Source organism: Lissotriton vulgaris, chromosome 7, assembly GCF_964263255.1.
Source record: "Lissotriton vulgaris chromosome 7, aLisVul1.2, whole genome shotgun sequence".
Taxonomy (NCBI): Eukaryota; Metazoa; Chordata; class Amphibia; order Caudata; family Salamandridae; genus Lissotriton; species Lissotriton vulgaris.
This window is the reverse complement of record NC_141695.1, coordinates 884,516,838-884,541,083: the sequence shown is the minus strand read 5'-3', so window position 1 is coordinate 884,541,083 and position 24,246 is coordinate 884,516,838. Positions and strand designations below refer to the sequence as shown.

The following is a 24,246-nucleotide window of genomic DNA, read 5'->3' as shown; positions in this document are numbered from 1 at the left end:
GAATCTCACTACGCACGTTATGGCTAGATTTATACATACAATTTATTCTTTTTCTCCCCATGTTTAGAGCGGGGCCTCTTTGACCTGAGCGAGCGCCAGGCGAGGTGAGGCCGTCTCCATAACAATTATGGGTGAGTTATTTCTGCCAAAGTGTGGTATATTGATTTACACATGCATTGATGTCTCCTAAAATGTTTACGTCTGCTTTGTTTTGTGTGTATTTTTCTTTTTCTTTTCCCTTACGAGAGTTCTTGTCACAATGATATGAGAACACCATAGAGTAACAATTTACTGGTAGGTCTACATCACTACCACTTTTTTTTCTTTGTTGCAGTAGTGTACATTATAGGTCCTGATGAAAGCCCTGTGAGGCTGAAAGATGTTGACCAACTAATATCTATAATTGATAGTAATAATTTTCCATACTATCTTCACTCTGCTTTTAATCATGCCGTTATGTTGATCACTCCCAATAAAGTAGTTCCTTGGCATCATAACAGGCATTTTTAACATTATCACATTCACTTTTCACACTTATTTGAGCACTGCAACTATCTTTTCCCTTCAACCTATCAATACTACCTGCTGGCTGTCCATCTCACTGGCGGATCCAATACTAGTACTCCTCGGAAGAGACCTGAAGAGGTGTCTAGTGGATACCAGTTTCTAACTATAACCCAGATGATGAAGTTCCGCCAACGGGTGGGCTGATGGGTACTCTTTACTCATGTTTCTCTCCTTTGAATAACTTTTTCTACACACTATAACTAAGTGGTTAGTATTTTCATAGTCTTTCCAGAGACCCTTAGCATCCGTTGTGTGTTGTCATATTCAGTGACCCAAAGAAAGGAGACAAAAGACTAGTGACAGTCTCAGTCATTTGTTGCCGAGCAGAAGGAGAAGAAGTTGACTTGAGGACAGGAGACAAAGTGTTTTGAGGCGACAGAGACGTAGGGACAGAAATAAGAGAAGTCGAAGATAAAGGAGTGTAAGGCAAAGGAGTTTGAGGCAAGGCTGGCGGCCCTGGAGGGGGCTGCGCTGGGGGAGGAAGAACCACCTGTGAAGCAACGGGTGGCTGAACAACAGGGGGTTGAACGACAACAAGGGGTGCAACAACTGGAGGTAACGGAGGTGCAGTAGCACCCTGCAGATAAGGGGGTGGTAATCTCAGTAAATGTGACATCAAAGGATCCTTTTCAGGGTCTTCAGTCGCATTTGAAAGGGGGGGTGGCAAAGCCGGGTAACATTTGTCAATGGCCATGCAATGTTCTCTATCTGACACTTCAATAGCACGATCTTATTCATCTTCCTTAAACTGCCTAGCAGCTTGCATTACCGATATATTCCTTTCCTTCCTATCTCTCTTAGCTTGCTTAATTTCTCGCTGTTTGGCTTCCTTACGCCAAAGGCGGAAAGAGTCAAACATCGCCGGCCGGGCTTTCTTCTTAAATAGCACAACTTCTAGGTTATCTAAAACTTCTGATTCAAAACTACCATGTTGGGGCCATCGTAAAACACCATCTTTCCTTGTATAACGGACCCATACTTCATTAAAGGTAATGGGACCTACACCATGCTTTGAATAGAGCTCATAAGTTGGAGTTCCAACCGGAGGTATCGGACACGAGTCCTCCAATCGGGAATCCCTATTACAACTACAACAAAACCATTTCCTAAATTTGCTAAAACCAGGCATCTTTTAGCTCACTAGTCTTGCTTCAAACTTCAAGGGGTTATCAAAAATGATACACTCGCAAATATACGAACCCCTCGGCTTCGACTATTGCAATGGCCGAATCAAAACCAAGAAACAAAACAAAGTTGTGGGAGCGACCCACTTATACTTAACCAAAATGTCTGTCACGCCACCAGAAGACCGTCTAACGTCTTGCCTTACAAATCATCACTAGAGGGTCCAAGACAGGGCGACAGTCAGGGCAGCAGTCCTTCGCAGCCGTCGGAAAGGGGAAGCCTCGCAGAAAAAACCTTCGGTCCACATCGCCATGCAGGGTTCGATAAAGTGGCGGCCGTCCTCCAGAATTTCCTCACGGGGCTCCTCACAATCTTCGGGCTTGGACCAGTACCGCTGAAGTCGCCCCACGTTGGGTGCCAGTTGAAGAACCGGGGTTTAACCCAGCGGCGTCAGGGGCACGCCTAAGATCTTCGAGTTCACCTGTCTTGGTATACAGAGACACGGAATACTTCTCGATGGCATCAGAGACCAAGTTTATTAGCTGCAGCTAGTAACAGTGATCCTAGAAATACATCACAGTGTAAATTCTCAGAAGACTGCTCATTTTACTAAGGCAAGACGTCTCCTTTTATACCCAATATTCACATTATAAATGTACACCCACTGCACAAAATTCTAGCCATTAAGGTACATTTTCAAACAAAGTATCACATAACAAAAACTCAATTTACAGTATCCCAACCCAAAAGTTAATTATTAGGAATGTCCCAAATTCAATCTCCACAAGCCTGACAAATCTATATTTGAGAGCATAACCCATGTAATGAAGAAACATAAAAAAGAAACAGTAACAGATGCTGAACAAGATAAGGCATGTGCAAGGAAACTAAAAGTTAACGATGTCCTGAACATTGATTGGCAATCTCAGACAAAGATCGATCCAGGAAATTGGCTTTGCGAGGTCAGTTTCAGGTGAAGAGGTCAGTTTCTTACAGTTCATTTCAGAGTCAAAAAGAAACCTAGTTAATGTATACATGAACTAAGAAGGCCAGGCCACTTAGTTCGCCAGGCTACCTTCACAGGCCTACGTGAGAGCAACACAAAATGGTGGCACAGAACAAAATGGAGTCAGGCTCGAGAATTACAAAACCTCACTGCTCCCCATGTCCCTGACCTGTGGCATCCCAAGGACAATGTCTAAACTCCTCATCTATTCTGACTGTCATTGTATGCTGTCACCTGCCTCAGCCCTCTTTTGACCTCCTTGGCCTCCACGCCCTCCTTCCTCTATTGGGTGGTTCATGATTTCAAAAGGTGTACCCAATCTTGGGGCATCTTTTTTCGTGGGGCTTTTACCCGCAGTAGTTCCAGTGTTCCCTCTGCTGTGGGGGTTTCCTGCGGGTCCCTATTAGGTCTGGCTTTGCCCCCCTGGCCCACGTCTTGGGGCATCATTTAACGATATGCCACTGCATTTCACCCCACATTTTTCCCGGTGGCTGCAGCTCTGCTGGTTTGCAGCTATGTTTTCCTGTGGATTCAGACTGTGGCGGGCAGGTTGGTAGAATGACGGGAGCACCCCCACTAGTGGCTGCTTAAAGGATAGTGGGTTTTGGTCATAAATCCCTTTACTTTAAGATTCTTGACCTTTCATGCTGAATGTGCACTACTCTTACTCTGCTGGTTCAAATGTTTAAGAACATTTTTGTGTTTCCCCTTAGGTATTCTAAAACTTTATTCGATGGAAATTCATCATAAAAGTACAAACGTACAAATATATAAAACACAATTAATCCAAAGTACTACAGTTACATCTCATGGAACAAGAAAGTAAAAGCAATGTTTAAAACAATGTCTTCCCCCTTCCCGAATTTATACATCGCCCAACAGTCTAGAGCGTATTAACCAAGCACCCTCCAGGTATTTGGCCACCCCACAAACAATGCACATAGAGACCGTATTAGTTGTAATAATACGTAGGGCTGACCTATGATCTTTTACACCCAACTCCCTACATACAGGTTTTAGCCATTTAGCCCTAATAGATTTGTAAGCTGAGCAGGCAAATAAAAAATGGGGAAGAGTTTCCTCAGGACATTGACAACCTGGGCATTTTAATTCAATCCCCCCCTTGGATTTCCATCGTTCCAAAAAACTTTTAAGGGGCAGGGTGCCATACCTTAATTTCAGGAATAGAGATCTGTGACTGGCTACTTGGATAAAATCCAAAAACGGTTCCATCTTCATGGATGGTTTGTGAGCAAGGAAATTCATCGTTAAAGTACCCAAGTTTGAGCTGTTATTAATCTTGGCCTCAACCCAGTCCCAATATAATTTCTTTACAGTTTGTTTTGGGGGAGGGTCTTGTGTCGCCCACAACTCCCCCAGACCTATTGACACTACTAAATTCTAGAGGTTGTTAAGCCATTTTATTTGACTAGAGACATTTAGAGTTATTAGCTCATCCAGCACTCGAGCGTACCCAGCTAGTTCCTTGGTTCTTCTAAGGCGCACCCAAAATAACAGCGGCCTTAGTCGAACTTTATCCGAGATTGATTTTTTGCCCATATCGAAAAATAGGGGTATCAGGGGGGTAGAAACAGGAAGTGAGACTAAATCTCTGATAAACTTATTTTCAGCAGTTACCAGTGGCCTAGTATTTTCTGCACCCCATAATTCGGCGCCATAAACTGCCGAAGATAAAGCCTTCCCCTCATAAACTATTAAGGCTGGAGCTACCGGTCTACTTAGAGACAGACGCTGGTTCTTTATTATTGCACCAGACACCCTTTTTAAATTTAATACCATTTTGGAAATGTGGGAATCCCAGGTCATACGATTGGACAATCTCACCCCGAGGTAGTCAAACTCATACACAACCTCAAGGGGGGATCCACGTAAAGTAACATGAACCTTCCTGATCTTTCTGCTGGAGGTTAGGACCATTAGCTTTGTCTTCAAAGTGTTGACCGTTAACCCACGGTCATCACAAAATAGGGTAAAACGGTCAAGCAACTTTTGAAGACCCTTGGGGGTTTTGGACATCAAGAGGGTATCGTCAGCAAAAAGGAGTGTTGGAGTTTTCTCCCCGGCAAGGACGGGGGCATCTGCCGGGTCCTCCCTCAAATGGTCCACCACCCCATTTATAAAGAGGGAGAACAGTGTCGGCCCCATCACACATCTTTGCCGTACCCCCCTGCTGACTGGTACCCTCTATGTCAGTTGACCCTGTCCACCCCAACGTATTCTTGCATAATCGTCCTCATGTAATTTAATAACAAATTGAAGTAGGAGACAAGGGAACCCCATGGCTTGCAAAATCTCACAAAGCTTGGCACGAGGGATGACATCAAATGCCGTTTTCAAATCTATGAAAGCCAGATACAAACAGCCCTTAATGATCGATACTGACTTCCAATAAATGGCACAAAACCGGAAGACTTGATCCATAGCACCAACATTCCGCCTAAAACCAGCCTGGAAATGGGTAAGAATGTCGTTGTCCATTAGCCAATTCTCCACTCTGTTTATAATGACCCTGCCAACTACCTTTTGGATGGTGTCGATCAAACTAATTGGTCTGTAGTTGGCAGGGTCCTCTCTGTCTCCTGTCTTGAAGATTGTAATCACCTCTGCCCCTTTCCATGATTCCGGAACGGGGTGGCCTAGCTGAATAAGAGTCATTAAACTAGCTATATACTTTGCCCAGATTAAGGGGTCACGTAATGAAAGATCTCCGGGCAAGCCGTCCGGACCGGCCGCTTTGCCTGGCAGTATCTTTATGATTGCTGGGAGAATATCATTCCATCATCGATCAATTCCTGGCCAGAAATAATTTTACTACTCTCTATTAGTGGAGGGATGGAAGTTAAAACATCAGCATTACAATATAATTTTAAAAAATGCGCATACCATTGCTGATCAGTTATATGATTTAAAATAGGATCAACACCCCTCCGGTTTCGCATGTTGATCAGTTTCCAAAATGTAATGGAGTTTTTTCCCTTGGCAGCAATTTTAAGCTGCTGCCAATGCTCTTCCTCCCAATTTTTCTTTGCTAAGGCAATGGAGCCACGATATTCTTTTCTAGCTAATTTTACTGCCGCTGGATCCTTTAATTTTATTGCTAGGCCAATGGCTTTTCTCTTGGCTCTACACTCAGCTGTGAACCACGGATTCTCTTTTGGCAATCTATTAGCCCCTGCGATGTTCCTTTTGGGGGTTTTAAGGAAATTTGCTCCTATTTTATCAGTAAAGGTTTTATACTGACCCAATAGTTTTTGCCCCATAGAGAGAATCTCTCCCCTTTCCACCGCTGCAAGGCTGGAGGTTTCTGCTTTAACTAATTCCCTAATATTGTCTATTTTTCCCTCTTCGAGTTTTACCACGTCCCACCTCAATTTCCGATTACAATTTGAAGGGAGGACATCCTTTGTGACCATCACAGGACCCCCCTTGTTGCTGTGCCCATGTCCCCAGTTGATTTCCATACATAGTGGATTATGATCACTATCGGAGGACTGCTTGACTTCCATATCTTTTAAACTAGCCCAAGAGTGAACATCTAAAAAAATATAATCAATACGTGATGGGCAACTTATCCTATTATAGGTCATTACCCCTTCACGATCAGAGGTAGTCCGACCGTTTAGTGCCCGTAAATTGTGGTCCAGGGCTAATGCATTCAGCTGTAATGCTCTGGCGGTCCACTTCTTAATAGGGGGCAGCGTTAAAGGTGGAATGGCCTGTCTCCAATCTTCAGAATTTAAACCCAAAACGTCCTCATCATCTAAGGGTTCGAACGTACAATTGAAATCACCCCCAAGCAGAATTTTAGATTTAGGTGGCAGCTCAGTCAATTTAGCATCTAGTAGCTCAATCGTTTGAGAGGTTGAACCGCCCGGGGACCCTCTTACATATACCAAAACAAATGAACAGTACTCCCATTTGGGCTTTTCAAGGAAATATGCAGGATATCATTTGACTGTGTATTATGTATGGTAACAGTATAATTCAAATTCACCTTTACCCAGATGAGCAGGCCGCCAGAGGGGCGGCCTTTTCCTATGGAAACTGCTGGGACAAAGTATGAGGAGTACCCATTTTTATATTGAAGAGTCAGGCACCACGTTTCCTGAAACATACAAATATGGAAAGTATCCACAAAATCATTCCATTCTGGATTTTCAAGATTTTTCCTTAATCTAGCAATATTCCAAGAAATAATATTAATGGAAGAAGAAACTGTGGCTGTTACAAAGGTTGACGACGAGGGAGTGCAGACCAATTCTATCGTTCTAGTAACCACATTGTCCACAAACTCCTCATTATTTTCTCCACATGTGGGGATTGTCTGTAATAACCCAACCTCCTCTTTAGAAACCTTATATCCGGAAATATAGGTTGGATGTCTATCAACTGCCTCTAGAGTACTAAAGCGATTGAAACAAGGTAAAGGGGGGGTAATACTGATGACCCATCCAATCCCCCTGAAACTGAGTAACCCCAAATGGGTGCCTGCCTACTCTCCTTCGCACTGTACTCCACCCTCTATCTTCGCCCCATCCCAATGGTTAACTTTGTGATCATGGAAAAACTCTTCTCTCATCCCCCTTCTTGGGTTGTTTGGAGCCCTTAACCAATTCCATCTATTACTGCGAAGATCTGATAGCATGTAAAAATAGGAGAGGGGTTTGACTAGAATAGAGGAGCTGTTGTCACATGGGGATCCGGCACAGATATACTCCGCTGTGCATGGATCCTCAAATGTCACAACAATACAATCACCCTGAAGGTTTTTTGGCTTCTCACCCACCCAAGGTGCTCTCTCCAGCATAAGCATATTACTACGAATGTTTGGTGGAAGTGGATAGTTTCTATCTAGCCAATAACATACTGTGTTTTTAAGAGCCCAAAATGGTTCTGATGATGAAGGGTGGAGCTCTGGAACGGGGGCAGGTTAATATTCCGGCGTGTTTTAATGCTTGCTGGATGGGCTGGAGGCGGTTTGGGATCAGTGGTGGTGGGAGGATTGGGAGCAACAATGATGGGTCCATTCAGGTTTTGAAGAGAGCTAGTCACAGTGGGGGGCGGTGTGTTACAGCTATTTTTAGTAACCTCGGATGAGGGTGTTTTGGAAGAACGTACATTTGGGGCAGAGTTTTTCCCTACTATTTGTGTGTTAGACAGTGATGGTGTATCACCAACCGGTGCTAGCCCACCGTTTGTCTTTTTAGCGATGGATTTTGGTTTGCCTTTTAGTTCTAGATTGAAGGCCTTCAATTGGTCTTCAATGCCTTTTAGTCTAGTTTCCAAAGGGGCCAGAAGGGAGGTGATCAGTTCGGTTAGGACAAGTGCCAACTGTGAGACTGTTTCCCATTGTGAAAGAGGGCTCACACCTGAAGGCAACAAAAGTCCCAGAATGTGTGCCCTGCTTTGAGCAAGACTATTCTACATTCCACAGCAGGTTCCGTGGTGGGTGGCTCTATAAACACCATGAACTTGCATGGAGGAGTCTAAATGCAGGATTCTACAAGAATTACATCACTAGGCTACAGACTAATGTGTCTATTGAGAACTATTTCATATGAAAGATTCAGTACTTTGTTAGCTGGTAAGGACTTGGGGCTATATAAAGCAAGCACTGTTGTCGAACAGCGTGCCCACCCTAAATCCTATTATCCCCCTACCCTTCTTGAGACTCCAATGCCCAATAATATCCACTGGCACTAAGCAAATGAATTTACTCGCCTAATAATCAATGTTTATTTGTTTATGTTTGTCTTTTATTAGTAATAAAAGACTAAAATTAAGAACATACACAAAGAGATACCAAGAGTAAAGTTGGCAAAGCTATGACAACTAATGAGTTACTTATGAACTCAAGAACATTAAAAATAAAATCTGAGAACCCAATCAGGCGCTACTACCCAACGAAAGGCAATTTGTTGATACATTGTAAAAATTCTTGCCCATCAGGAAAATAGCCATGTGCACAACCGTCCACTATCATGCTCTGCCTCAAATCCAACATCTTTCTGGTGAAAATAAGATGCTCTCTCGAAACAAAAACACACATTTAACCAACCACACTTGGTCCAAAACACAATCCTTTGAAGAGGTCTTAGCCACCAGGCAGTAACACACGTCCACTCTTCAAGATCAAGATCAAGATCATCAATATCAAACCAATTTACAAAAACTTCAGTTAGCAGTTATGTCTAATTATGCATCTGTTATGCAAATCCAGGAAAGACCTGTTGTAATTCACACTGTGTCAACCAAACCTAAACCGACCAGTGCCTAGACACCAACTCTAGGTTGACCAAAACACCATTCATGAACCTACTATACTCTGTAACCCTACATTACAAACAATTATACACTACCTTCTGCTTAAAATACTTTACATCACACATCCCTGTAGTAAGAGGAACACTGGAGATGGAGGCACTTTTATCCAGAACCCTCCCCTGTAAAAATATCTGCATGGTAGTTACTACTCTACTGACTTCCCTAGTTGAGCTCAATAATCTAATCAATGACTTGAAAGATCAGAAAAGAACTGCCCATCATTAAGGTCCTTAAGGTCATAAAGGAGCCCTGATCCTAATCGACCTCTTCAGTCTTTGAGAGCATCAACCATAATATTCTCCCACATCACTTGGAAATGGATACAGCAGATGGCATCTTTTCTTGCTATTTGCACTCGCCAGGCCAAACGGACCTCCTTAGCATGTGGAGTGATCTATTGAGGAGTGCCACCATACTCAGCCATGTCTCCAATCATGAGTCATTCCTCCCTCACTGAACCTGCGAGAATCTTAGACAAGTGTTGGCTGCCTATGAAGTGTGTGCAGTGACCACCAGATCTACCAAAAACTGGTAAAGGAGACAAAAGTTCAAACCACTAACTGTATTTTGGGGGTGATGTTGGATGTGCCACTGATGGGTCTGCCAAAATACTGCAAAACCCCAGATCACATCCAAGAGCCCAGAAAAACGTTTCACCATCCCTTTTGACCCCCGGCAACCATGGAGTTGTGCTCTTCCATTAACAGAATGTATGCAGCTTGGGCATTCCAACCGAGGCTTCCTTAACTTTCATCCTTCCAATCGATATTATGACTAACAACCCAAGTATCCAATTCAGAAGCACTAGGTGTACTTGGCAGCAAATTACAACTGAACATTGTAAATATGATGAAAGAACCACAATTCAGACCTACTCAGTGAGAAACGTGATAACGTGCCGGCCCAATTCCAACCAACGTGCGGTTCTCCTGGCCTGCAGGACACAATCATCCATGCCCAGCAATGCCTGTTCTGCCCCTTCACAACCGCACATGGCCACTCTTTCTCTTCCTCTCACTCCATCTGCTTTCCGCCCAACAGAGTAGTTTGTTTCAAATAAAAACTAAAAACATAACAAGCATCCAACAAAGTCACAACAACACCCTAAGCATGCGGGAATCTTATCTTCAGCTCCTAAGACAGAATCACATCTCCAGGTTTTTCAACCAGTGGATTTTACATCTACTTCAAAGATTAATTATGCAACAATGTTATTATAGAAAAGCAAGAAGAGGTCATCTGAAAAGAATCATTTTATCTCCTCTGCAGCACTGATGGCCTTTCTGTTTGACCTCAAGGCCCTTGTTGACATGATGTCCATCGGCACACTCCTAGCTTACACCTTGGTAGCTGCCTGCATTCTCCTGCTCAGGTAAGCTAGACGGGGAATCCCCATAAGGATGAATGGGGGATAGTTACATGGGGTATCCGGGGTTTGTGGGAAGCTGCTGTTTCAATTAATCTACGCAAGAGTGTATAATGCAGATCATCAATGGAATGATGACGCGGTGACCTTAAAGAGAGGCAGGTATTCCGCTTCTCAAACCCATCAATTGCCTTGAAGGAATCTACAAAATGGAGTGTGTGTAGCAAAGGAATAATTCCTAACATATTGTAGCAAATCTGCTGTGTGTACCGTGGAAAAAACTAACTTTCAACTAACTCCAGAATAAACATTACGTACCGTTGGTCAAACAAGATGCAGCAACATGGGAATCGGTTCTGTGTGATATGATATTTGATGGGAACGACACTTGCCCACTCCTGCCGCTCCTCCAGGGACTCTTTTATAAAATTATGTGATCTGTTTCCAGACATTTTCCCTGAAGCCTCGGCCCACCCACAGTCACCTCTTGGCTCTAAGAAGAGGCAGAGTATATCACCGAAGGTCTATGCCATGTTCCTGGACCTGCTGTGGCCTTGCCACCCAACGAGTGTAGATTGCCTGCCTCAACTCAGGAACCTTTTTTTCTGTAGGTACCAGCCAGATGCAGAAAACAGCCCCAGCATAGCGGTCTCAGACAAGAGAATACGTCTGGACTCGTTCCTCCATCCAGCCCTGGTTCCAACGATGCACACATCCACTTTGGTGACCTACTTTGTCACCCTCATAGGTAAGTTAGCAAAGTATCTGTAACACGGAAAATTAACACTGTTATTATGTCTCTGAAGTAGTCAAGGCACAAACGAAAATGTCACTTATAGGGGTTTCTCGATGTATAGAACCATTTCAGACTGAGTTAGTCTACTAACCCATCACTGAAGCAGACCAAATCTCTAATACCCTGTATAGTTGTAAAACAATTTTCTCTTTATGAACATGGTTCCATCAGAATGATAACTTGTTTTGTTAGGTGTAGACATGTTTTGACACAATTCTGAACGTGCTAGGAGAACAGATCGAGATGTAGTTCAGTATGCCAGAAGAGAGCTTATCTGAAGAGAGCTATGGGTGGCATCAAGTGGCGAGGTGGAGACAGCACCCCAATCCCCTTAAACCTTCCATGTCCTCTTCCATTGCACCTTTCTTTAGATAGGGGCCAATTAGGAACAGCAAAGAAACAAGTTGTGGTTAGTGAACCAGAAACCTGAACAATTAAAAAAAAATTGGGTCCCAAAACATCTTCATCCCACCCAATCCATTTCTCAGGCTTGGAAAGCTTTTCTGTAGACAGACTGATGCCATCACTGCTCCCTTATGAAACCAGGTCTAAACAGCTTTTTAGGTCGAGGAGCCGAAGATTTCATGACTTCAACAGTGTGGGGCTTTAACCCGCCTCTCTCTTCCATTGGCTAGCTTCGTAAATGGAGGCTAGCCATTGGAAGAGATGTGTGCCAATTACTCTTTTTTCCCCCGGCTTGTTGCGATCCGTGGGCGTTTCTGTCTCTTTTTTTAAGTCCTGCCCCCGGACCCTCCCTCTCGTTTTTATTCTATGCACTGCAGTGCATAAGTTGGAAAAACTACACAAAGCCCCAAATGCTCCTCTTAATGTTTATATGTGTTTATTTTTCTTGAGGGATTATTAAAACCTAGACTGAGCCAAATAACGTTATATGTTTTACTTGCCTCTGCCAAACTACAAGGCTCCTTAATGGCCAATTGAAATCTGTCTCTCTGATCATGGATCATGGTAGACGCGTTTGATGCTGGCATGACCCTAAATAGGACTGGGTTGACATTTGATGCGCTGGAATGTCGTAACCGGCGACTTATTCTTAGACAGGTATATGTTTGTGCAGGAGGTGATGTTTAAGGCACTTGTATATCCTACCCGGGGTGTATGATGTGCCAGATATGTATGTGGGCAAGAGGCGACCCCGGGTACTCTGAGCATATCCAAGCGGTGGAAAGGTCACCACCTCTATCGTGCCGCTCTCTGTGCTGGGATTGGGCATCATTTTCCTGCAGGTGGGGTCTGCCGACCCCTCGGCGTCCCCCATTGGTTACATCGGCGGCAGGAGGCGGGCCCAGTGACGTGTGCTCCAATGCTACGGCTGGGCTTCCCGGCAGCTGTAGTAGCGAAGGAGGCACGGAAGGAGGCGGCGGCTGGCTGGGAGCGAGCCCGGCACCAGGTACACATCCCTGACATGTCCTTCATGGTGGGTGGAATGAGGCTGCATCCGTGACACGCGCAATGTTGGACTGGCAACATTTATGCGCCCTTGTAGAGGGCGCCATGTTGTGGGTGCTAGAGGGGGACTGATATATAAAACCGGAGCGGGCCAAAGGGAGGGGGCGTGGTGCATCGCTGGCTCGTCTTCTTAGCCGTGATTTCACAGGGGCGCAGGGAAGGGTCGCTGTGTGCACGTCTCTTCAGTTTGGGAGCTTATGTTCAGCTTAAATATTCCATTATACAACCCGAGGTCCACAGCACTAAGGTTGCATTCGTTTGTGTATGTATATATTAGTATTTTATGTGTTATATGCTTATTATGTATATCCTGTTTATGTCCGTACACATGTCCATAGGCTGTGCAGGGGGATGGTAGGGCGGCTGGTGTCACTCTGCGCATCCTTCCTCGCTCTTGGAAGAGGCCAAAAGAGCATGCTGATGTGATGCTTCTGGATGGGGCGTGGGGGAGGGGTGCCCACCTACACTCGCAGACTGCGTGCGCTCGCTCGGGAGAAGTCAGCACCTGCCTGGCTGAGTGGCACCCCAAGGTTGGGTGTGTCGCCATGGCACCGCACATCTGGGCGCGCCCGATCCGAGGCATCCATTTAAAGGCTGGCCATGCCTTCTACATTTTGTATCTGGTACTGATATGCGTGGCAGTGCCCCTGGGTCGGGGTATGCCATAGTCGAAGGGCATCCCCATACTGATTTCTTGCGTCGGCGTGGCTCTGCAAACATGACTACCGCCCGTGTTTAGGCCGTCGGGGTTTACAGACACCTTATTACTGGGGGTATCTATGGTGCAAATCTACCACCAAGGGGCAGCGGGGCATTCTTTGTCACAGTGGTCACATCCCAGTGTGCGCGGGTTAGAGAAACACACACTGATGTTTATTTACACCGGACTCTGCAGGAAGGCTAGAGTGCACGTGCACACAACTAGGTTGTTTCTATCTGTGACGTCATCCGTCACTCAAACCTAAAAACACGCCCCGAATGCGAAAATGACCGTGTTTTCTCCGAGGCATTTCTGCTTTGCCTCGGAGAAACATGGTGAGGGTTTACGGAGCTGCTCGGCTCCTCTGGCGTCCCCCCCTTCCCTCTGCCCGCAGCTCTCCTCCTTCCCGCTCTCGCCCCCCTTCCCTCCGCCCGCAGCTCTCCTTCGTCCCGCTCTCGCCCCCCATTCCCTCCGCCCGCAGCTCTCCTTCGTCCCGCTCTCGCCCCTAATGCAGATTTTCTACATACATTTGGAATGCACTCCTGTGCATTTAGAAACTTCAGCCCGCGCTGCAAGGGATCTTACAACAAGGCGTTTTGAATTGCCATCGGTAGATATCGCGTTGAGGTTTTGTTCAGTTTTGTGAAAGGTAAGTTGTTTAATATACAAGTCAGCTTCTGTATTCCAAATGTTGAGTGTCGGAGAAAAGGAGGCTTTTCCTGCTGCTGACAGTATGCATGTGAGATGTGAGCCTGAACTTCCCCCTGCACGTAAACATGTTCACCTGAGCCAAAGCGCAGAAAAACATGATTTTTCTCTTTTTGGAATAAATCCAGAGATTAGGAATATTGTGCTCCAGACTGTAAACAGATTTGCCTATAGCCCTCTCTGAAAGCTGACATATACATTTGGGGGAGGGGGTGGGGGAGTTCTTTATCTCTGCAGCAAACGGCAACTTTTGCAGGTAGGAAAAAAAGATGATGTTTAGTTTCTTCTCCCTGCATGTCAGTCTCTCCGTCTTCAGTATTCGTTTTCCGGGGAGGAGTTTATTTTCCACGCTTGCTATCCTTATCCATTCCGTGTGTTTATTATTAGAGATAAAAGAAATAATGGATCCGAGGCTTGTCATGCGCACGGTCGCGACTGCAGCATGCGGAAGTCGAGGGGAAGCAAATGGTGTCTGTGATAACATTTTCAGGGACCGTCTGTCACCTTAGGAGTCCGTGGTGCCCCGTTTGTTTTAAATCCATAGTTGGGACATTTATAGGCAAGTGCTGAGCAGATCTACGGATGTATTTGTGAATCAAGTGTTGCTCTTGGAGATAGGATTGTTTTTTTTCCATCACTATGGAGTCTCAGTAGACATGGGGATGATTCAGGCGTGTCCTGCCCTGAAATCCCTCTTAGAAACGACATCTGGTCTCCCAACCTTCGATCCTTCAGTTTATGTAACACTCTGGCGTGTTTCATTTTGTCGACGTTGACTCATGGACTGCGGAATACCCGTGACTGCAAATAAAGGAACTTCTGCACTCCAGCTATTTCAAAATATTATGGCTGGCTGTGCTTGCTTCCCTGCCCCCTGGCTGTGCTTGCTTCCCTGCCCCCTGGCTGTGCTTGCTTCCCTGCCCCCTGGCTGTGCTTGCTTCCCTGCCAATCAAAGTCAAAGAAATATCCCTGGACTCCCTCCTAGGTATATAGTTCCCAAACTATATCTAATGAGTACCCCATGGGACACGCTGAGTGAATGAAGTGTGATCACGTTAGAGTAGAGTGAATGTATATACCTAGGAGGGAGTCCAGGGATATTTCTTTGACTTTGATTGTCTACAGCACCCTGTTCCCTGGAACTAGTGGGGTCTTCTCTCTTTCCTTTACCTATGTACTTGCTTCCCTGCCCCCTGGCCGTGCTGGCTCTCCTGTGTGTGTATGTGGCTCTGGGGGTGTGTGTGGCTCTGGGTGTGTGTGTGGCTGTGTATGTGTGTGTGGCTGTGTATGTGTGTGTGTGGCTGTGTGTGGGGGGGGGCTCTGTGTGTGTGTGTGTGGGGTCCCTGTGTGTGTGGGGGGGGATCTGTGTGTGTGGGGGGGGGATCTGTGTGTGTGTGGGGGGATCTGTGTGTGTGGGGGGGGGCTCTGTGTGTGTGGGGGGGCTCTGTGTGTGGGGGGGGGCTCTGTGTGTGGGGCTTTGTGTGTGTGTGGGGCTGTGTGTGTGTGGGGCTGTGTGTTTGGCTGTGGCTCTGTATGTGTGTGTGTCTGTGGCTCTGTGTGTGTGTCTGTGGCTCTGTGTGGGTGGCTCTGTATGTGGTGTGGCTCTGTGTGGGTGTAAGTGCAATAGGTCATGCATTTGCGAGCTATTAAGCAATAACGATTAAGCTATTGGCAATGTAAATGACAATGCCATTTATTTATGATCTAAAAAACAAAAACAAAAGTCATGAGCAATGCCAATAGCTCTACCTTTAATAATGCTGAGACCATTGCATTGTAAATGCTTGTTGCCAGTTACTTTCACTCAGCGTAAAGGCACTCCCCTCATTGTCTGCCCGTCGTTTCATTCCTAGCTATCCTGGTATGCGTCACAAGTGTGGTGGCCACAGTGGGACTGGATTGCTTGATCTCTGCTGGAGCCTGGTGCATCACCATCATTATCCTGCTGCTCCTGGGTATCCTGGGGTCAACACTCATCATCTGGAGGCAGCCACAGAATCAGAGCAAAGCATCTTTCATGGTCAGTGTAAAACCCAAGCATGTTCCATCACAATTGGTGAGTGTTGGTCACAGTGTTTCAACCGTGGATAACTAGCATCACAGGAATTCTGTTTAACTTCTTTACAAACTTGAGTCACATTTATGGATTAGGTCAATTGCAGTACCTGGGAACATAGGAGTGATTGCCATGGAGCGTGTGATGCACTATGTTGGTCGGAGCAAGTGGCAGTGGTTAGTGAGCACCTATAATGGATGATAGAAACTCTAGCCAATTTGATTTATGTATGGAAGTCACACCTAAAAGATACCTCCTTTGGGGAGATGTTGGACCAGATGTGAACATGTATGACAGGTCTGCATCAGCTTTCCTAAGTGCAGCGGTGTGCACGTGTGGGGGCATTGACACAGCGCGGTTTCTCTCTTCTAGGCAATGAGATGCACATTTATACGGGATCTCAACAAAAACGAAACTTCCTCTTGGTTGGTAGTCAATTCAAAGACAGGACAATCAAGCATTGGCATAGCCAATAGGTCTCGCCTTTGGGACCTTATAAGTATTTAGCCATGCAGCACATTACCCTGGGTGTCAGAACATTTACTGTTCTTTATCGTGTAAGCTTTGACACTAATAGACACATTATAACACGGCATTCAGAAGTACTTATTTAAAGTGTTATTTTGTATAACTGGTAGTCTGAACTCACGTATCTGGAAGTGCTTCCGTCCCCGATAATGAAGAACTTGACTGAACAATAAAAGGCACACAAGTGGCACATATATTATTAGTACATCTGTACTTTAAGACTTGTGCGTTTTATCCAGAGATGCAGTGTGCAAAACACATTCACTCATCCTAAGAAGCATTGCAGAACTAAAACCTAATGTCACTTTTAGCAAAGAAGCTCCAGAATAGGTAAACAATGTTCTATTTTTCAGTACTAAAATAGAGAAAAACTAACCAAAAACACACACAACTAAAGATGCCAACAACAGGGTGTAAGTAACCCTACAACTATTATCCATAAGGCGCTATACAGAGTTATTTGAGGGTAACGAGAAGGGTAGTACACTGGTAACTGGAGCAGCCATGGGCAGATTCAGAAACTACCCTGCACTGTGCACACTGTGTGCTGGAACATCAGGATTCCAGCAAACACTACACATGCACACTGCATGACATGTGCAGAAAGAGGCACACTGGAAGTGCACTGCACCGTGCACACAGCATACTGGAACATGAGGATTCCTGCAAATACTACACATGCACACTGCATGACATGTGCAGAAAGATGCACACTGGAATTGCACTGTACCGTGCACACAGCATGCTGGTACAAGAGGGCACATGCAGAAACTACACGCGGTCTAGGATCACGCTGGAAGTGCACTGCACTGTGCACACAGTGCGCTGGAACAACAGGAGCGCTGAGTAACCAGACGCCTGGGCCCCAGCTTCGGAAACCCTTTGCAACCTACCTGCCCCTGTAGTTTAACAGTGACCTTTGCCAGTGAACCTGTCCAGATCCCAGCACATACCACAGATCACTTAATGCAACATCGGAACCTCCCGGCCTATTCAACCAGGAAAGTGGGTTTCAGCCTCCACCGTGCCCAGCTCTATAGCACCATGAGGCTGGTGTAAGCCGACTACAGGCGCGATATAAAACAAGGAAATATATAAAAAAAAAAAAAGAAAATACCATTACTGTAGGAGACTTGTCAACCTTCAGCAGTGGAATATGAAAATAAGCCTCAAAGCGTTCCTCTCTACAGCAACATTCCACGCGATCTTGTACAGAAGGAGGTCACACTGTGAACGGTCAGAGCAGGGACAGAGTAATGCATACTGACCTGACACTTCCTGGAGGTGAGGGAGGGCACACTGCTAAAGGCCATATTATTGTCTCTAAAATCAGGGGGTGGGTCCAGCAGGCAGATATTCATTTCCATTAATGTGCAAAGTTCTCTCACCCATACTGTATACTACACCGGTGACCCTCACTCTCACAGATCTGATCAGACAGGAGGCAGGTCAAGTGCCTGATTCTTACCCAGCCCTATTGACCTATCACAGACCAGCAACTTAACATATCACTGTCTTCCAGCCCTTCCAGGTGTTATCAGCCAGGAGGCAGGTCAGGTTAATGAATCTACTCCAGCCATATCGATCTGTCACAGATTGACTTTGTCTCAGCCCTCCCAGATCTTCATAGCCCCCTTTCCAGGTATGTACAGGCATAGCAGCGTATTCACCGTCCTGGACATACGAGGCATGCGAGCCTTACAGAGGCCTGACATGACACAACATGGGACTGACTCTCCGACCAAGTGCTGTATTGGCACTGGATGTCCCAGCCCTGCCGGCTTCAAAGAGCCACCAACCTGCCACAACATGTAACTGACTGACCGACCAGCCAAGGTCCGGACATGCTTCTGGATTCCTCAGCCCTTCTGTTCTCGCAGAGGCACAGACATGCAACTGACTCTTCTTTGGCTCTACCGGCCTCCGTGCACCTGTGCCAGCTTTCCTAGAGCTGAAGTGCCTTCCTCTGTGTGGGATGCATTTACATACCTGCATAAATGTATGAGCCTTATGCTAAAGTGAATATACATATTCTGAGGAAGACTCACATTCCACAGGCGCTACAAGGCGCTGGACGGATCATGCTCCAGCAGAGAGCAGGAACTCTTTGAGGGGTCAGAGTTTGTTGCACATGTGCAGACCAGGTGGAAATTAAAAACATGTATATATTTATTTTTACAAGCACCTCCTTCTGCTCTTTCATTTTAATAGCGCCCACCCACCCACCTTTCTTTCGACGACCCGGCTCCAAAGAAAGTTGTGCAGCCGCCATTACCTGAAAGCGCGGAACAAGGCGCTTGTAAAAAAAAAAGAACAAGTAGCGTCTGATTATGTAAAAGAAAACCTAAATGCTACATGGCAGCAGGCATGTTGTCACGGCGTGAGAAGATCCACGTAAGCACAACGATTGGGTTATGAAACTAGGCGCCAATACACATTAGTAAAAAAATAAAATAAATACATGACACCAGGAGCCGTGCGAGGCAGCGCGGTGCCTGAACACATTCATTAAATAAAAACAAGCAGCTCAAGAGGAGTGGTGGGGGCGGGCACACACAGACAAGGGGGAGTGGTTCAGGAGAGACAAGGAGGCACTGCAGCTTCTGCCCTGCGCGCCGCTGCTCTCTCCCGCAGCAAAACGCTGTGGGAGTGAACCTTTCAGAAGAGTTGGGACATGGACATCTTTAGCCATTTGCAGGCTTTGATTCCAAAAAGACGCACGCAAAAGCCAACCCAATGCGTGGGAGGAGTCAGACCCACACAGAGTAATTACAAGAAGCTTCGCAGAGCAGCGCATGTGCGCTACGCTAGGCCTGACCTAAAAAGGAAGACTGAAGTTTGTTCATCTTAAAGTGTTATCTGAATGGCAGATGACAAAACTGAGCTTGTAAACAGTCTGGCAGAGATTCTCGTGTCCAAGTAATAAGGGCGCCAACAAGTGAGGTGGGGGCCACCTACATGTAGTCCTCGTCTAAACAGAGGGTTGCAGCCAGGTGGAATCTTTAGCAGGTTAAGGGTCACAACCAAGAAGCACATGGGAGCAAAGGAGGCAATCTTAAGGATAGGTGTCCTTCCACAGTGAGAGAAGGTCGGCTTCTAGTACCTCAATATATATGGCGTTGTTTTCAGAGACAATCGTGGTGTGCAGTTCCCGCAGATGTATTAACAGAACCAGCGGTAAGCTACGCCCAGGGCACTGGCATTGCCTAATGTGGAGTTCTCGGTTGTGCCTATTGCCAACTCGGTCACTTAATAAAACAAAAGGCTGAATGTAGCACATTTGGAAATGTGCTGTCTGGAAACAACCTTCCCCGGCCCCCATAGCTGTATTCGAAATAGGGCGTAAGACTAAGAGCAGGGCTTTAAGGGGGATGGAAAAACTTGGGGGGAAGGGGGTGTCTCATAGGGGCAAAGCCGATATTAATTAATGGCGTGGTTTAAAACATTTATGCTAAAAATCTGTGCTCTGCATAATGTGCCGCCCAACTGGTATTTTGCTGCTTTTGTTCTTAGCTCCACATACATAATACATCGAGTAACATTATACCTTCCATAACCAGGATTATTGGCTTTGTCAAAGGTTGTTAGTTGCATAAGATAAAGTTCTTGTGCGAGAGGTTGTGGCGTAATGGCTGGAGCTGCCACATTTGGAGCTGAGGAAGTTGGTTTGAGTCACAGCGTCCTCCACATCCTGTGTTTCACTTAACCGTCCCTGCCTATCAAAAAATAAATTGAGATGTCCTTGTTGGTGCTCATATAATACACTTCAAGTTTTGCAATATGGAACTGGGGGGGAGGGGGGGCGACGGTTACATTAAAAACAGTGAACTGCTGCAGTTAAGATTTTTGTTTCCATTCAGAAAGTGAGGGTGAAAATGAGGAGCCTGATAGGGACCCGTCTCGGCACCTTCTTTCAAGAACTGTCGGTGCCGAGCTGCGCAGGACCCGGCGCACTGAAAGCCCTCGGTAAGAGTTACCGTTTGCCTGGACTTTAAAGCCAACACGCTGCCGCCAGATTACCAAAGGTGTCCCGGGAGTGCAACTGCTCTTTGTGCTCGTTTACGAATGTCCCAGAGCAATGCTGTATTACAGAAGAGGCTGCAGCTGTTTTTGTCTCTTTTGTACAACACATAGTAAAGTTATTGATAAAAAGTGGCCATTCTCTGATACCGGAGGGTGCAGTCTCAGGAAATGATGGAACCCTTATGTCTGTGCACCACGCTCCATGAATGTTTAAATGTTTTTATTTACTTGTAATAAAAATATTCAAATAGCAAAACGCTGAAGAACATTACAACATGAAACAGCAGTGCTGATTAGAAAAAAAAGACTACATATGCATATAAATCGATGGCACAGACGCTCAGCTGTTTGCACGCACACATGTGTTTCATCACATTAAAGCCTGTTCTAAGGGCTTGCCAATCCCGGGGAAGGTAGAAAATGAATATGGTAAACAAATGAAACACCAAATAGCCTAAGGAGTAAGTGAGAGCATAATAGTCCTCGGGGTGGAACCAATAACCTTTCTATGTACATGTTAAACAACTTGGTAACACTACCCGTCTCTCACGGTTGCACTGCAAGCCAAAGCCACCAAGAACGGGTGAGCTTGGGGGGCACGTGGCAGCCATATCTACGAGTTGAACCTATAATAATGTGCTTAATGAGCACACCGGAGGGTAATGCATATTCTGCCGTAGATTAGTAAAATAACCCTCTAGTCATCTCCTGTATGACTAGGCCACATTCCAACCTAGCTTCTGGACAAATAGTACTAGAAGGAAGGTTGAACAGTTGTCTGAGGCAGGAGCATTGGGCTACCTCCAACCATTTTTCGAGATTATAGTGGTAGGTAGGTTGAGATGCTGTAAGGTTAGGTATCCTAGGCTAGAAAAATGTCCAAAATCCCAGCTCTAGATCCCAGAGTGGTTCCATAGAGAGACTGAAAAGACTGCGAAAGCACGATCTCCAGAAAACTCTAAGGTTCAGCAAGTCATTTCAGGATTAAAAGTTGGACTTTCAAAAAGGATGGGTGGAAAGAGCATATTCTGGGGGTTTGCAATGTAAATAGCTTTATGAGGGATAAAAGGCCAGCACTTTTTTTTAATAAATACAGTGACTGGCTGAGCGGGGCTGTAACAGAAGGGAGGCGGGGTCACTTACTTAGGTCAAAGAGGAACGACTGTCATCCACAGCTCAAAGCCCACTAGGGTACAGATAGCAAAAAGATGGAGGCCAGAGTCATCTAGGGAGATTCAGGTTAAAAGAAGCTCAGAGTCAGGAGAGCTTGTTCCAGATCCTCTGGACATAGCAGAAAATGTCTCTGGATTTTTACATTTTTATTTTCTGGATCTATTGTCTGGCAGGGGTGATAATCCACGTGGTCTGGAGTCAGCCAATGGGGAGAGTTTCTTCGCTAGGTAGTTTGGTTTATTGGTATCAATTCCCTTGAAGAGGAGTCTTAAATTTGATGCAGAATTGTGGACGTCGCCATTGATGGTTGATGAAAGTGATAATCTTTCCTCTGGTGCTTGCACGGATAGCTGCCTGAAATAGTCTTCAGTGGCACACATACCAGTGAGCTGTTCCTTTGCCCTGCCAATGCGCCATAATTTAAGGGCTTGGTCAGTGGCTGGAGGTGGGTGGCAGGTGGAGTGATTAAGAAACTCTTGGCCACCTGGTTTTCCATTCTCTGTAATTCTCAAGTTTATTCTATGAAGTAGGCCTGTGTATGTGACTTTTTTTCTGAAATCAAAGCATTTTAAGACCAGCAAGGGGTAGGTTGAAACTCCAGCAGGGTAGCAAATGTTTCCCTGTACAGTCTGTGCTGCTCCTGGGGCGTGCAGTGAAGCTCCCACCACATAGCTACTCAAAACAAATTGCAGTACTGAAAACCTTTAAGGTCCAACAAATAAAAACCCACTCCGTTTAGATTATCAATTTTCATGTCACCCAGCAGGGTGAATATAATTTAGTGTCAATTGGTTGATCAGGTCCTAATGATACTCCCGTGGGTAAGTGGATCATGAGGTTAGGGACTGCAATGATAGCCAGGTGTGCTCATTAATAAGCATAATAGAACCATAGTGCAACTCCAAGGTAGCTACAAGGCCTTCAGTGAGGAACCTGACATTGAAAACTCCTGGTTAATGAATACATATAGCCCTAGTAGGCAGCTACCAGAGATCATCATAGAAGATGTTTTACAAACGCAAGCAAACCATATGGGCCAAGACGGTCAGAAGATCTGCTAACTAGCCATATAAGAAACAAGGTAGATAGAACTGTGGATGAAAAGAAGAGATTTTCTCGCAATTTCTTCTGTGCTAGTCAGAACACAGTATTGAATGATGGTGAGCATATGAATCTCCGAGACAACACACCAGCTCTGAAGTCTTGCAGTGGTAGGCTGTTGAGGATGTGACATCAACCTCGTTGTAGTTTCTTGCAAGCGTCTCTGAACTCTCATGAGATTTTGTGAATTCTTAAGCAACCTGCTGAAGAATGATTATTAATACAAGAATGTTCTTTATATCTTGCCACCACAGGTACCCTGCCTGCCCGTGTTGCCAATCTTGAGCATTCTCGTCAACATCTATTTGATGGTACAGCTCAGCGCTGACACATGGGTCCGCTATGCTGTCTGGATGGTCATTGGTGAGTTTAATGCAAAAATGTATAACCACATCATTGCATGTCTAAAGACACATTAAAAATGCCATTATAAAATACTATTTTTTTTCCAGGTTTCCTTATTTACTTTGGCTACGGCATCCATCACAGCTCAGAGGGGCACTGCCTTCTAGAAAATCCCTTAGAAAAAATGGACAAGACAACAGAAGAAACCAATGGAAAGACAACCAATGCCGAACTACTGGAAAAAAAGATAAAACCGTAGAAGAGCTGTGAGAACTCTTTAACCAGATCAACGCACAGCACCAACCCATATATTTCACCCAACCCAGGCTACAGTGATGCGCGAATTCTGCCTAACCTGTATAGAAGAGCGACAAACCCGGCATAATTCACCTTCCACATCAAAGTACAAGAGAGAGACTCGTTTAGCAGCACTTATTGCCTGGGAAGCAGCAACAGGGCTGCCTAAGCCATGACTCCGCATTCTAAAGAATGCCAAGAGAGGTCCCCTCCACCTATGTGTACCACATGGATTCCAGTGGTTTCATATGAGTAGGTTGATCAAAAAGCCTTGTGCATCGTCCACACACTTCCCAGCTGAAGCACCTTGGTCCTGGGAGGCAGATCGATATCTTATGTCTTCTAAGACAGCATAGCTGCATTCCACTTTGAGCCTGAGGCAAGTTTCTTTCTCCTAATAAATACAACATGTGCATTTGTAAAGCGCGCAGCCGCATTTGGGGGCATCTCGGCACTCGATGACAGATGACGTTTATTGTTACCAAACACAAAGGTACTCATTTTGTCGACTTTGGAAGGAGAAACATCAGTGTGAGCCTGCTGTTTTTTTAACCAGCACCATGTGTCAAATGCAGACCCCCTGGTGTGCAGGCATTACTCCAACGAGCCAGCAGAGTTAGTCATTGCATAGGAGCGCACA

The 24,246-nt window shown here is 45.5% G+C and overlaps 1 protein-coding gene across 1 annotated transcript in view; it reads left to right on the top strand.

Moving 5' to 3' along the window:
* LOC147702618 (cationic amino acid transporter 2-like) overlaps positions 1-24,027 on the top strand; it is a 168,522-nt gene extending 144,495 nt beyond the window's left edge. Inside the window, exons 8-12 of the mRNA XM_086928813.1 lie at positions 10,313-10,415; positions 11,021-11,157; positions 15,937-16,103; positions 23,219-23,327; positions 23,417-24,027. Coding sequence (XP_086784939.1) covers positions 10,313-10,415; positions 11,021-11,157; positions 15,937-16,103; positions 23,219-23,327; positions 23,417-23,568 — 668 coding nt within the window. The 3' untranslated portion in view covers positions 23,569-24,027. The remainder of the gene's footprint in view (positions 1-10,312; positions 10,416-11,020; positions 11,158-15,936; positions 16,104-23,218; positions 23,328-23,416) is intronic.
* The last annotated feature ends 219 nt before the right edge of the window (positions 24,028-24,246 follow it).